Genomic DNA, 12,914 nt, shown 5'->3' with positions numbered 1-12,914 from the left:
AATATAATAAATAAAATGAATGATAATTGGCCTAACCATGGTGCTCCTTTTTCTAAGAGAAAACCTTACAAGTGGAATTTTCTGTTTGTTTTCAACATTTAGGACAATCCAAAAAATAGATAAGTGTTCCCTTCAGTTTTGTCTGTATATATCAGTTTTTACCCCCGATTGATGTCACTCATGTTCCCTGGGTGAGCGGGTTCCGTTCTCAGCTACCACTCAGTTGGTCGCGAGTTCGAATCTCCGACCGGCCAGTGAAGAATTAGAGAAATTTGTTTCTGGTGATAGAAATTCATTTCTCGCTATAATGTGGTTCGGATTCCACAATAAGCTGTAGGTCCCGTTGCTAGGTAACCAATTGGTTCTTAGCCACGTGAAAATAAATCTAATCCTTCAGGCCAGCCCTAGGAGAGCTGTTAATCAGCTCAGTGGTCTGGTTAAACTAAGATATACTTAACTTTTTTCCTTCCCATGGTGTCTTAATTTTCTTCTGTGGTACTGTTTTCATTTAACTTGGCTGCCCTTCTTTTTGTAATATTGCTCTTTGTATTCAGTTAGCTATATACAGTGTACATATTTACGCATATATAACTTGTTAAACTGGTTCCTTTCTCTAATTTCTTTTAAACCTTAAAGTTGTGTACAGATTCCTCTTGTTTTAGTACACTGAGGCACTGTCGTAAATTTTAAATGGTAGAAGAAGAAGAAGCGACCGTCGCTGCCACTGGAGATAGCGGCGAATGAGAAACGTTGTAACGTCATGCCGCTTGTTTACGTTTTGCTGTGAGTTAATTAGTCGTCGCTATCATCATGGCAGCAGGTCCGATAGCTGAAAGGAATCAAGGTAAATTGTTTCAATAGTTTTAGACATGCAATGATTTAGCCTAGCGCGAAAATGTCGCAGGGCTGCAACTAAGAAAGCATTTGTAACGCAGCTGATGCTTGTTAGACAAGGCTACCGGTAGGCTAGTCTAGACTCCTAGGTCATGTTTAAGTCTGCATCCCTTGCTTGGACCTCAAGTGTTTAGGCCCCAACAGGTTGTTAGTAGATCTATCATTTACACTGAAAACCTAAAATTATGCCGTAACCGATTCCAACACCAACAACATCGTGAAAATAATTTAGCACAGAGTAAGCTGCTTCTGACAGGCTACTGTAGCCCAGCACTTGCGCCCAAGAGAAAAGGTCTGAGAAATGAATAGGTAACCTAGCCAATTACACACAACTGGTGAATAGCCAATTGAATGGTAGAACTACAGGTAGAACTAGCTTAAGCATTAACTCCACGATGGGGATTAGTTCTTCGTTGGGCGAGCGGGTTCCGTTCTCGGCTACCACTCTGTTGGTCGCGAGTTCGAATCTCCGACCGGCCAATGAAGAATAAGAGGAATTTATTTCTGGTGATAGAAATTCATTTCTCACTATAATGTGATTCGGATTCCACAATAAGCTGTAGGTCCTGTTGCTAGGTAACCAATTGGTTCTTAGCCACGTAAAATAAATCTAATCCTTCGGGCCAGCCCTAGGAGAGCTGTTAATCAGCTCAGTGGCCTGGTTAAACTAAGATATACTTAACGACTGGGATTTCCTTGTAAATTAACTTTTTCTACAGTGTTTTGGTTGCTTAGGGTAAACGCACTGTTATTTTTATGTTGGACACTTAAGGAAAATTTCAGGGACTTTTTTTCACATTTTGCCTTATAGCTCATTCGGTTTTTGCATGACAGATAAAGTAGTTATAGTTATAGAAAGGGGGAAAGTTTTCCTGCTTTTATACCTGTTTCACATCTGTACCTTCTTCATAACGGAGTTATTTGCTTACAAAAATTGTCCGGTGAATAGGAACAGTAAAATCTTATTAACCGGATGCCTGATCATATTATCCGGACACGTTAATTAATAGGAAAATTTATGACCTTAAATGAAAGGCAGAGGAACAACATTATGAAGGGAGATGAAGGGCCATATAGGCTATGCATCTGGATTATAGTAACAAATTTAAGATATTTATTACGTCTCAGAAAATAAAAAGAATATTGACATCCTTGAAAATGTGTAGGTAAATTTACACAAATGTAGTCTAAACAAGTTTTATTTGCCTTTTGAGTTTAAAATATCTTTCACAGAGGATTTTAAAGTACAAATTTATCATTGAAACTTTACAAACCTTTGTCAGCATAAGTATATACTATAAAATTAAATAATTCTTTTTTTTTATAACTGTTGGTGAAATTTTCAAATCCTTCAATGCAAAGGAAAAGTTGTGAACTAAAATAAACTCAGTAAACTTAATAAATGTACATACTGTTTTCTTAAAACTAAACTTAATTTTTCTCTCCAAATTAAACTCAGTAAACGTGGTAGTTGTATATCTACATAGCCATCCTGTATTTCTTAAACTAAATTCAGTTTTTTTGCTAATTACCCCATGATCTCTGGTAAAAATTTAGTCCAAACTGCCGATCCTCATATACCCAGTCAAAACATTTTTCTGTTACCAGAACCATCTCATCAAGGGTAACAATTGATTGATCATTTGTATGTTCTTGATGTATGAAAAAAGTCATTCTTCAACCTCCTTCAGAAACTCGACATCTGACCATCATTTTGGACATGTAGGATCTCTGAATAGAAAAACTGTATTTAGAATAAGATGTGGTACTTGTTCATGTAAAAGCTATTAGACATCATTTGATCTGTTTTCAATTAATAGGCTATCTCAGCCTTTGTATGTGTAACTATACTTTGTTTGAAATGTCATTGAACAAATGATGTTTCCTTCCTTTGGATGTTGCAGATTTTAAAGGATTTTGACTAATGACAAATTGACCATCTTTCATATCAAATCTATTTGTCATTCATTTTCATACAGTTCCTTTAAAAACTAGGGAATCTTCACCATCTGAGGCTAGTGATTGAGGTTCATCAGTGTTACCTCTTCATCATCCCCTAACTGAGTGTTGCTGAAGGATCTTTTTAATGACTTTCTTGCTGTCTTTTTCTTAATCTGAGGCTCTAAACTCTTGTCTCACTGTTTGCTTTCGTTTTATTTTCGGATTCCTTCTTCTTTATCTTTTCTTCTTCTAGTCTCTTTTTTGATCTTTAATGCTTTCAAACATGCGATTTTGACTAGATGAAATAGCAAAAGTTTTATCCATAATTGTTTTCTTTTCTTAGCCCCTTGGTCCTTTCTGGGTGAGGGAGAAAATTTGAATGATTTGAAAATATCATCACTTTTTGAGATGAAGAAGTAACTGGTGATGATTCTTGTACAGGCTGCTGCACATGTTTGTGTGTTTTAGGAGTTTCAGATGGTGTTGGTAAGTCCTGTCTTAGGCTCTGGATGTAACTGGTGTTTTAGCAGCCCTTTCCCTCAGGTCTCTAATCTCTGACTGTAAACCCAGTACAATATTAAATAGGTTTTCTACATTGCAGCAATTCGATGTAAAGGCATCCACTGAAGCAGATGTTTGCTCCAAAGATAATGTAGAATGTTCTGTAAAAGAAGTTTCGCCTTATTTAATAATGAGACATATATGAATTTACATTATCACCAGATCTGTTAATTATGATGTATGCTGGTACTTCAAGTTTTTATAATGAAGACTTGATAAGTAAAAGCAAAATTTTACTTCATCCACAGCAGTCTTAAGTCTTTAATCAGTAGAGTCTGTTGCAGATTTCCTTTTCTGAAGAGTAGATTTAGGCATAGGTCCTTTTTGTTTGTGGGGTGTCATTTTATTTTAACCTGTTTTAGTGTACTGTGTCTAATAAACATTTGTATTATTGGATCCTGTAATATAAAGAAACATTATTATCCAGGGCAAATGTGTCCGGAGAATTATACAACTGAATATAATCATGTCCGGAGAACCAAATATACATGATTGTGTCCGAGAACCATACACACGGAAATGATTGTGTCCGAAGCATAAAAACAGTCATGATTGTCTCCGAGAACAATACACGTTCGCGTCCGATAATTGGTTTTGGATACTGTGTTTGGGCCACCATTATGATAACAAAACTAAAAATACTAGGGCAGTTTTATTTATTGGAGCATATGAATTAATAGGGCCTTTTATCTCTGAAGGCATTAATTGAGTTTGGACGTTTTTTATAAAAATTGTCCGTAATTGGTTTGGTAACCTTGTAGTGAACCAATTAACAAAAACTTATTATTTAATTTAGTTGTTATCCCTTGAGAATTTGTAGCTCTTAGTCTATTGATTCTTTAATCTCCTCAACCACCTGAAACAAAATGAAAGTAATATCTCTTTTAGGAGCTGAGATATTGACGATAAGAAAAATAAAAATAAGGAACTGTTTGAGTGCAGGTTTGGTTTTTATCAGCAAAGTTTTAAAAGAATATTAATTGTAAATAAAGCGATTTTATATCAGGCTTGCTTTTAGTACGGAGGTGGCTCAATGGTTGAACAAGTTCTACTAAATGTTTCAGCAAATTTTCTCCATTCTAGTAAAAGACAAGTTTTTTTATTACAAACGTCCGGCAAATTGACCCGTGTCTGTAGAATTTCCTCACTTACCTATCAAGAATTTACCAGAATGTTGGTACATGTAATTAACTGAAGTTAACCTCAGACGTTGTGTGCTGGGCATCCTGGAATGCTATCAAGCAAGCCATCCCCATAATCCTATAGAAATTCTCTTGGTAAAAGTGGAGTTGTTCTGATTGAACAAACTGAGATACACAAAAACAATGTTTTCGCAAGTAAACGATACCAAATATTAAAGCTGATATCCGATAACTATTAATAAAAATTACTGTTATTTATGAGAATATATATTGTTACTAAAATATTTTTGTTTTCACTGATTATTGTATATTAAAGGTTCAAAAGTTGAAAGTTACATAAAGCAAATATAAACAATTTCAAAGGCTTCCCTCTCACTTAATCAGTTGTCTTAAGAAAAATCTTTAGTAATGATGACAATTATAAGATGAGATTCCTAAGAGTGACCATCATGAAAACTAGGAGAATCTGTTACATACATTGCTATTTATTTAATCAATATAGTAAATCATTAAATATAGGCCTATTCCACCTAGTAAACATTTTGGATTAATTCATACCTTGTGGAAGATTATTCTGTCAGTGTAGATCAAGTAGTTCACTACATAGCTAAAGGAGAGTGACTAAATGAAAACAATCTTTTACAGTTTGCAATTATATCTTTTATAACTCTTTGTTCAAAGATACAGTCATTTATGACGAGGTGAAAAGTCTTCATCAAACTAGAAAGACCATCATATTTTGTACTCAATTCGGTTGACTATATTTGCTCCATTATCTCTGGTAAAAGATGATTTTGATAATCTGGGATGTCAGAATCCTGAACTACTTCATTAATCATATTAGTAATATGAGCAGTTTGAACCTAAAATATAACCATACCTGCACTGCACATGTTAAAATAGTACCCAACTCAACAGAATGGCAATGACTCATTGCTGGTAGAGCATCAGACATAACCATAGTTAATTAAAATTAGAATTACTATAATAAATTGTTAAATACACTGTAAAGTATTAAGATACCATCTGTTTTAAAAAGATAAACAATGAACCTATATTCAATGATAATTTCTATAGTTTGTTTTTATGCTTTGTTAATATGACTTTTAATAAGCTAATGAGGATTTTTGTCTTTTGGCTATATTTATTTGACAAAAGTATCGGCTGGTATTGGCTCCATCATCACAACGACATAAGTCGGGTCAGCCGATACCAGGCTAAATACTGAGCACATCCCTAATACAAACTGTGTCACCCTGACATTAGGAATTACTTTCAGCATTTCTGGCGGCCAAACCTTGCCTGACCGTCGTTAGTCAGGGGGTTCCCCGGATCTTTCTGCTTTATTGTTTATCACGTGTGTTTGATATTTAATTGCCAACCCTGATGTTATCGTTCAACATTTCAGAATGTTTGCGCTTTGTTTGGGTTTAATATCCAGAAAGGCAAACTTTTTGAGAAGTGTAACCGATTTTTAATTTATTCTCTTCCAGTATGTATAGTATTTAGATACTGTACTGTGTTGCTCTTATAATTCAAAATAAGTTTATAAAAAAAATGGGAATAATTCTTTTCAGTCCCCCCATTGATCATGTAAATCATCACTTCCCATCCTGGGCTCTGCCTCCGTGTACAAGGGGCATGATTACATCCTTCCTACTCGTGCTGAGTGTTGTTTTCGCTGCCTGCGCTTAGAGTTACAGTGGGGGTTGGGTTTCGGGCGTCGTCGGTAAGCTCCACTTCCACAGCGTCCTTGGTGGCCTCCCCTCCGTCCTTCTCTCTCCCTGTAGATTATTCCTTATCTCTCCTTCGGTAGAGATCTCTCTCCTTCGCCATAAATCTCTCTCCTTCACCCTCTTTGCTCGCTTGTCGGGCGAAGACCGCGACTAGGGGGACCAATGGGCAGTTAGGCGACCACATCTAGGGGTCTCCTCTCACTGCATGGGGCAGTTCCCCTCGTAGCGAGAGGAGTCTCCCTCTACTAATCATCTTTGCTTTTTCTTTCAGGTTGACAGTGAGCATCGCAGACACAGCAGTAGTTGGCTGGATATCCCAGGGGACATCTTGCATGATGGAGTCCCGACGTTCATTCATTGTTGCTTCGGGACCGACCACAGTACCTGGTTGGAATGACAGTTCCACGTCGGGATCGTTCCGACACTGTTCCCACCGATGTGGATGGATCGCTGTCATTGCTGGCCTTCATGTATGCCTGGCACTGCCTTTGGCGTATCTGTGGTCCATCTGCTCCTGCTGTTTCCTGTGTTATGCTCCTGTTAACTAGACGACAGTCTCTGGGCAGCTCTTCCTGGTCTCCTGCTGCAACCATCCAGATCATTCCTGTCGCTGCTTGTGACTTTCATGTGATGTTCCTGGCCGTTGCTGTAGTTCCTGCCTTCTGAACTGCTTCCTTAGCTCCTGCATCGGCTGTCCTGATCATGCCTGTTGCTTCTCCTGGTGGGTGGTCGTGCCCGGGGCCACTTCCGTTGTGTTCCTGCCTAGCTGCCCTGGAGATTACAATGTCTGCCATCCTGTAGAAGTTGTCTGAGTGAAGGTGAAGGAAGTTGCCCTGTGGAAATGATGTTCCTGGCTATTGCGGTAGCTCCTGCCTTCCGAACCGCTGCCGTAGCTCCTGCATTGGTTGTCCTGATTGTGCCTGCTGCTTCTCCTGGTGGTCGTGTCCTGGGCCGCTTCCGTTGTGTTCCTGCCTAGCTGCCCTGGAGGTTACGATGTTTCGTGTCCACCATCCTGTAAAAGATGTCGGCGTAAAGGTGAAGGAAGTCGCCCTGTGGAAGTAGCCGCCGTCTTCTTCAACTCATCTTCGATTTCGTCTTCTGCTGCCTCTTCCCTTCGTCTCCCAAGGTCCAAGGGGATCCCGGAATCTGGAGACCTCTGTCGGCCGAAGGAGAGGAAGGCCGCTTCTTTACCCTTGATGCCCTTGGATGTCTAAGGACTGCCTCCTTCTGAGAAGGCAGTGGTCTCTCGTTGGCTCTTCCCAACCTTCAGGTTAGGAAACCGATTTGCATAGCCCTGGGTTTTGTGATTCGGAAGCTGCTGGTGCACAGACCTCGGTTTGCGATCCCGTTCCCAGTCCTGGAGGTTCCTCCTCTAAGACGTGGGCTGCTGCGGGTGCTCGTTCGCGAGCCATTCCAAGTGCTCGAAATTCTATGGAATATTGAGTATCCCGATCTGGTCTGGAGAGATTTTCCTCGGCCCAGTTCGGGAGCAGTGTGAGAGAAAGGGCCAAGGCACCCAGGTGTCTCGGCTCTTCCTGCCAGCACCACAAGCACTCCCCGAGTGCTTACTAGTGCTCGGTCGGGTTCCCGGTGTGGTGTCTCAATCCTGTCAGTTTAAACACCAGAAGAAGCAGGGAAGAGATTCTCTTCGGGAGTCCTGTGGGACTTCTAAGGGACTGACTCTGTTCCGGGAGACAAGTTTTTCTCATTGGCTCTTCCCGCCATCAGGTGGGAACCAGTTCGCATTCTCCTGTGGGGTCTGGCGTTTTGGGGGCTGCAAAAGTGCCGCCTCTCAGGACCGTTTCCTCGTTGCCAGTCCTGGAAGTCTGCGTCTAAGACGGGTTCCATGCCTGGCTCTTTTTGAATTCTTAGGAAGCTGAAAGCAGCCGCTCCTGATTGTTCCAACACGATATACAAACCCTCGGTCCTTTACACTAGGAATTACTTTCAGCGTAGGCTGGAAATGGCTGTTCAGCTCTTGAGCAAGGTGGTTAGGCAGTAACTACCGCCAGGTAGGCGGGAATACCCACCTGCCCGGATGTAAATATTCCAGTTTGCTTTCGGCTGTCATGCGTTGCAGATGTGTTTTCGGTTCTCTCTGCCTGACTGTGATTAAGCTCTTATTATCTCGGTGGGATCTTAATGTATTTTTGTGTAAATATTACATGTGTTTGATATCTATTAATACAAACCCACGATTTGTTATAACCTTGCAATAGCCGTCGTTTCCCTGCGCTGTGTTTTGGGTTTGATGGCCAAGGGCGTAATTGAGAAGGGTAACCGAGTGGTAATGCTTCTCTTCCAGTAGCCCTTGATGTTGATACTGAAGGCGTTCCCCTGTACATTCGGAGATATTAGCTTGGGACGTAATATCTTCGGTCCCCTACATTGATCGTGATGTAAGAGTTCGCTTTCCTTCTTGGACTCCCGCCCTCCGTGTATAAGGGGCATCACTATTTCCTTCCTACTTATGCTGAGTGTTGCTTCGCCGCCTGCGCTGGGAGATCTACCGGGCGGGTGGGAGGTTGCGGGTGTTGTCTGTAAGTTCCGCTTCCACGGCGTCCTTGGTGGCCTCCCCTCCGTTCTTTTTCTCTTCCCATAGGTTCTTCCTTCTCCCCTTCAGTAGATCTCTCTCCTTCGCCCTCTTCACTCGTTCGTCGGGCGAAGACTGCAGGAGTCGGGGCGAGCGGTCGGGTGACCTCTTCTAGAGTAGCTCTTCTCGCTGCGTAGGGCAGTTCCCCTTGTAGCGAGAGGAGTCTTCCTCTACTAATCATCTTTGCTTTTTCTTTCAGGTTGACAGGTTCATTTAGTGTTGCTTCGTGATCGACCACAGTACCTGGTTAGATGACATATTTCCACGTCGGGATCGTTCTGACTCTGTTCCCGCTGATGCCGATCGATCGCTGTCATTGCTGGTCTTCATGTATGCTGTTGCACTGCCCTGGCATATCTGTGGTCCATATGCTCCTACTGTTCCCTGTATGATGCTCTTGTTAACTCGACGACAGTCTGTGGGCTGCTCTTCCTGGTCTCCTGCCGCAGCCACCCTGATCGTTCCTGTTGCTGCTTGTGACTTTCATGTGACATTTCTGTCTGTTGCAGTAGCTCCTGCCTTTTGAATAGCTTCCGTAGCTCCTGCATCGGCTGTCCTGATCGTGCCCACTGCTTCTTGTAGTGGTCGTGCCTGGGGCCACTTCCAATGTGTTCCTGCCAGCTGCCCTGGAGATTACAATGTCCACCATCCTGTAGAAGATGTCGGTGTGAAAGTGAAGGAAGTCGCCTTGTTGAAGTGACGCTTCTGGCCTTTGCAGTAGCTCCTGCCTTCCGAACCTTGCCGTAGTTCCTGCATCGGCTGTCCTGATCATGCCTTCCGCTTCTCCTGGCGGTCGTGCCGGGGCTGCTTCCATTGTATTCCTGCCAGCTGCCCAGGAGGTTACGATGTCTGCCATCCTGTAGAAGATGTCGGCGTGAAGATGAAGGGTCGCCCTGTGGGAGTGATGTTCCTGTCTGTTGCAGTAGCTCCTGCCTTCCGATACGCTGCCGTACCTCCTGCATCAACTGTCCTGATCATGCCTGCAGCTTCTCCTGGTGGTGGTGTCCTGGGCAGCCTCTGTTGTGTTCCTGCCTGACTACCCTGGAGGTTACAATGTTTCGTGTCCACCATCCTGTAGAAGATGTCGGAGTGGAGGTGAAGGAAGTCGCCCTGTGGAAGTAGCCGCCATCTTCTTCATCTTAACTTCGATTTGTTCTGACACGATATACAAACCGTTGGTCCTTTACATTAGGAATTACTTTCAGGCGTAGGCTGGAAACAGCTGTTAAATTCCTGAGCAAGGTGGTTAGGCAGTAACTACTGCCAGGTAGGCGGGAATACCTGCCTGCCCGGATGTAAACATTCCAGTTTGCTTTCAGCCGTCATGCGTTGCTGACATGTTTTCGTTCTCCCTGCCTGACTGTCGTTTAGCTCTTATTATCCTGGTGGGATCTTTCTGTATTTTTATTCATTTATACGTGTATTTGATATTTATTAATAAAAACCCACGATTTGTAATAACCTTGCATAAGCCATCGTTCCCTGCGCTGTGTCTTGGGTTTGACGGCCAAGGGCGTTATTGGGGAAGCGTAACCGAGTGATAATGCTTCTCTTCCAGCAGCCCTTTACGTAAATACAGAAGGCGTCCCTGTACATTCGGAGATATAGTTTGGGACGTAATATCTTCACTCTCCTACATTCATCGGGACGTAAGAGTTCGTTCCCTTCTTGGGCTTCCGCCCTTCTTGTATAAGGGGCATCACTAATTCCTTTCTACTCATGCTGAGTGTTGCTCGCCGCCTGCGCTTGGAGAACTGGGGGCCGGGTAGGAGGTTGCTGCCGTTGTTGGTAAGTTCTGCTTCCACGGCGCCCTTGGTGGCCTCCCCTCCGTCCTTTTTCCTCTTCCCGTAGGTTCTTCCTTCTCCCCTTTAGTAGATCTCTCACCTTGGCCCTCTTCGCTTGCTCGTCGGGCGAAGACTAGGGGTGGGGAGCGATCGGGCGACCTCTTGTAGCGTACCTCCTCCCGCTGCGTAGGGCAGTTCCCCTTGTAGTGAGAGGAGTCTCCCTCTACTAATCATCTTTGCTTTTCTTTCAGGTTGACAGTGAGCATCGCAGACACAGCAGTAGTTGGCTGGATATATCAAAGAATATCTCACATGAAGCAGTCTCGACGTTCATTCAATGTTGCTTCGGGATCGACCACAATACCTGGTTAGATGACATATTTCCACGTCAGGATCATTCTGACTCTGTTCCTGCCGATGTGGATCGATCGCTGTCATTTCTGGTCTTCATGTATGCTGTTGCACTGCCTCCTGCTGTTCCCTGTGTTATGCTCTTGTCAACTCGACGACAGTCTCTGGGCTGCTCTTCCTGGTCTCCTGCCGCAGCCGCCCTGATAGTTCCTGTCGCTGCTGGTGACTTTCATGTGACATTTCTGTCCGTTGCAGTAGCTCCTGCCTTCCGAACCGCTAACGTAGCTCCTGCATCGGCTGTCCTGATCGTGCCCGGTACTTCTCCTATTGCTTGTGCCCGGGGCCATTTCCGTTGTGTTCCTGCCAGCTGCCCTGGAGGTTACGATGTCCGCCATCTTGTAGATGATGTCGGCGTGAAGGGGAAGTCCTGATCATGCCTGCTGCTTCTCCTGGTGGTGGTGTCCTGGGCCGCGTCCATTGTGTTCCTGCCGGACTGCCCTGGAGGTTACGATGTTTCGTGTCCACCATCCTGTAGGAGGTGAAGGAAGCCACCTTGTGGAAGTAGCTGCCATCTTCTTCATCTTATCTTTGATTTCGTCTTCTGCTGTGTCTTCCCTTCCTCTCCCGAGGTCCAAGGGGGTCCCGAGAATCGGACAGACCTCCGTCGGCCGAAGGAGAGGAAGGCTGCTTCTTCCCCTTGATGCCCTTGGACGTCTAGGAACTGCCGCCTTCCGAGGGGGCAGTGGGTCTCTCGTTGGCTCTTCCTGACCTTTCCCATTAGGAAACCGATCGCATAGCCCTGGGTTTTGTGTTTGGAAGAAGCCTGGCGCGCAGACCTCGGTTTGCGATCCGTTCCCAGTCCTGGAGGTTCTGCCTCTAAGACGGGGGCTGCTTCGGGCGCTTGTTCGGGAGCCACTCTGAGTGCTCTAGATTCTGTCGAATATCAAGTATCCCGATCTGGTCTGGAGAGATTTTCCTCGGCCCAGTTCGGGAGCAGTGCGAGAGAAAGGGCCGAGGCACCCAGATGTCTCAGCTCCTCTTCCTGCCAACACCGCAAGCGCTCCCCGAGTGCTTGCCAGTGCTCGGTCGGGTTCCCAGTCTGGTGTCTCGATCATGTCGGTTCGAACATCAGAAGAAGCAGGGAAGAGATTCCCTTCGGGAGTCCTGCGGGACTTTTAAGGCCTGACTCTCTTCCGGGAGACAAGTTTTTCTTGTTGGCTTTTCCCGCCCTCGGGCGGGAACCTCTTCACATTCTTATGTGGGATCTTGAGTTTCGGGGACCGCGAGAGTGCGGCCTCTCAAGGCCACGCCCTCATTGCCAGTCTTGGAAGTCTGTGTCTAAGACTGGTTCTGTGCTTGGCTCTTTCGATCTATTAGGAAACAGAGCAGCCGCTCCCGATTTTTGGAAGTCTCGTGGGTAGCTCGAATTCTATGGATCACGAGCACTCTCCTGACGAGAGAAAGTGCCGAGACACCCAGGTGTCTGGGTGCCAAGACGCCCGGGTGTCTGGGTGCTGAGACGCCAGGTGTCTCGTTACTGCCCACCAGCTGCTTCGGTTGCTCGGCCGGGCTTCATTCTTGTGTCTTGAACTTTAGGGTTCGAGCATGCAAGGTAGCAGACACAGAACTCCCCTTTGAACCTTCTTCTCAAGGGGCCTCGAAGGCGTTTAGAGTTCGGGAAAATTAGCAGTTGTTCGCAGCAGACGAGTCCGGCCTGCCCAGTTACGATTGTGTTCGTGCGATCGGCTCGGCTTGGCTTGGCCCCTGGTCGCGCTTACGAGACTGGCTCGGCATGGCTTGACTCGGCTTGCCAAACTGGCTCGGCTCGCCCCGCCTGCCTCCCAGACCGCCGCATACCAACCAGCTGGATCGCGTTCACATGATCGGCTCGGCCCTACTTGGTTTTTTCCAA

The 12,914-nt window shown here is 44.6% G+C and overlaps 1 protein-coding gene across 2 annotated transcripts in view; it reads left to right on the top strand.

The window, feature by feature from the left end:
* The first annotated feature begins 673 nt into the window (after positions 1 to 673).
* Positions 674 to 12,914, top strand: part of Spx (Spliceosomal protein on the X) — a 190,066-nt gene continuing 177,825 nt past the window's right edge. The window contains exon 1 of one of the 2 annotated variants that reach the window (XM_067115537.1): positions 674 to 844. In XM_067115537.1, coding sequence (XP_066971638.1) covers positions 811 to 844 — 34 coding nt within the window. In that variant the 5' untranslated portion in view covers positions 674 to 810. The remainder of the gene's footprint in view (positions 845 to 12,914) is intronic. The other variant, XM_067115538.1, reaches the window with a different exon arrangement.

The sequence above is a fragment of the Macrobrachium rosenbergii genome, chromosome 13 (assembly GCF_040412425.1).
Source record: "Macrobrachium rosenbergii isolate ZJJX-2024 chromosome 13, ASM4041242v1, whole genome shotgun sequence".
Lineage (NCBI taxonomy): Eukaryota > Metazoa > Arthropoda > Malacostraca > Decapoda > Palaemonidae > Macrobrachium > Macrobrachium rosenbergii.
This window is presented reverse-complemented; position numbering and strand designations above follow the sequence as displayed.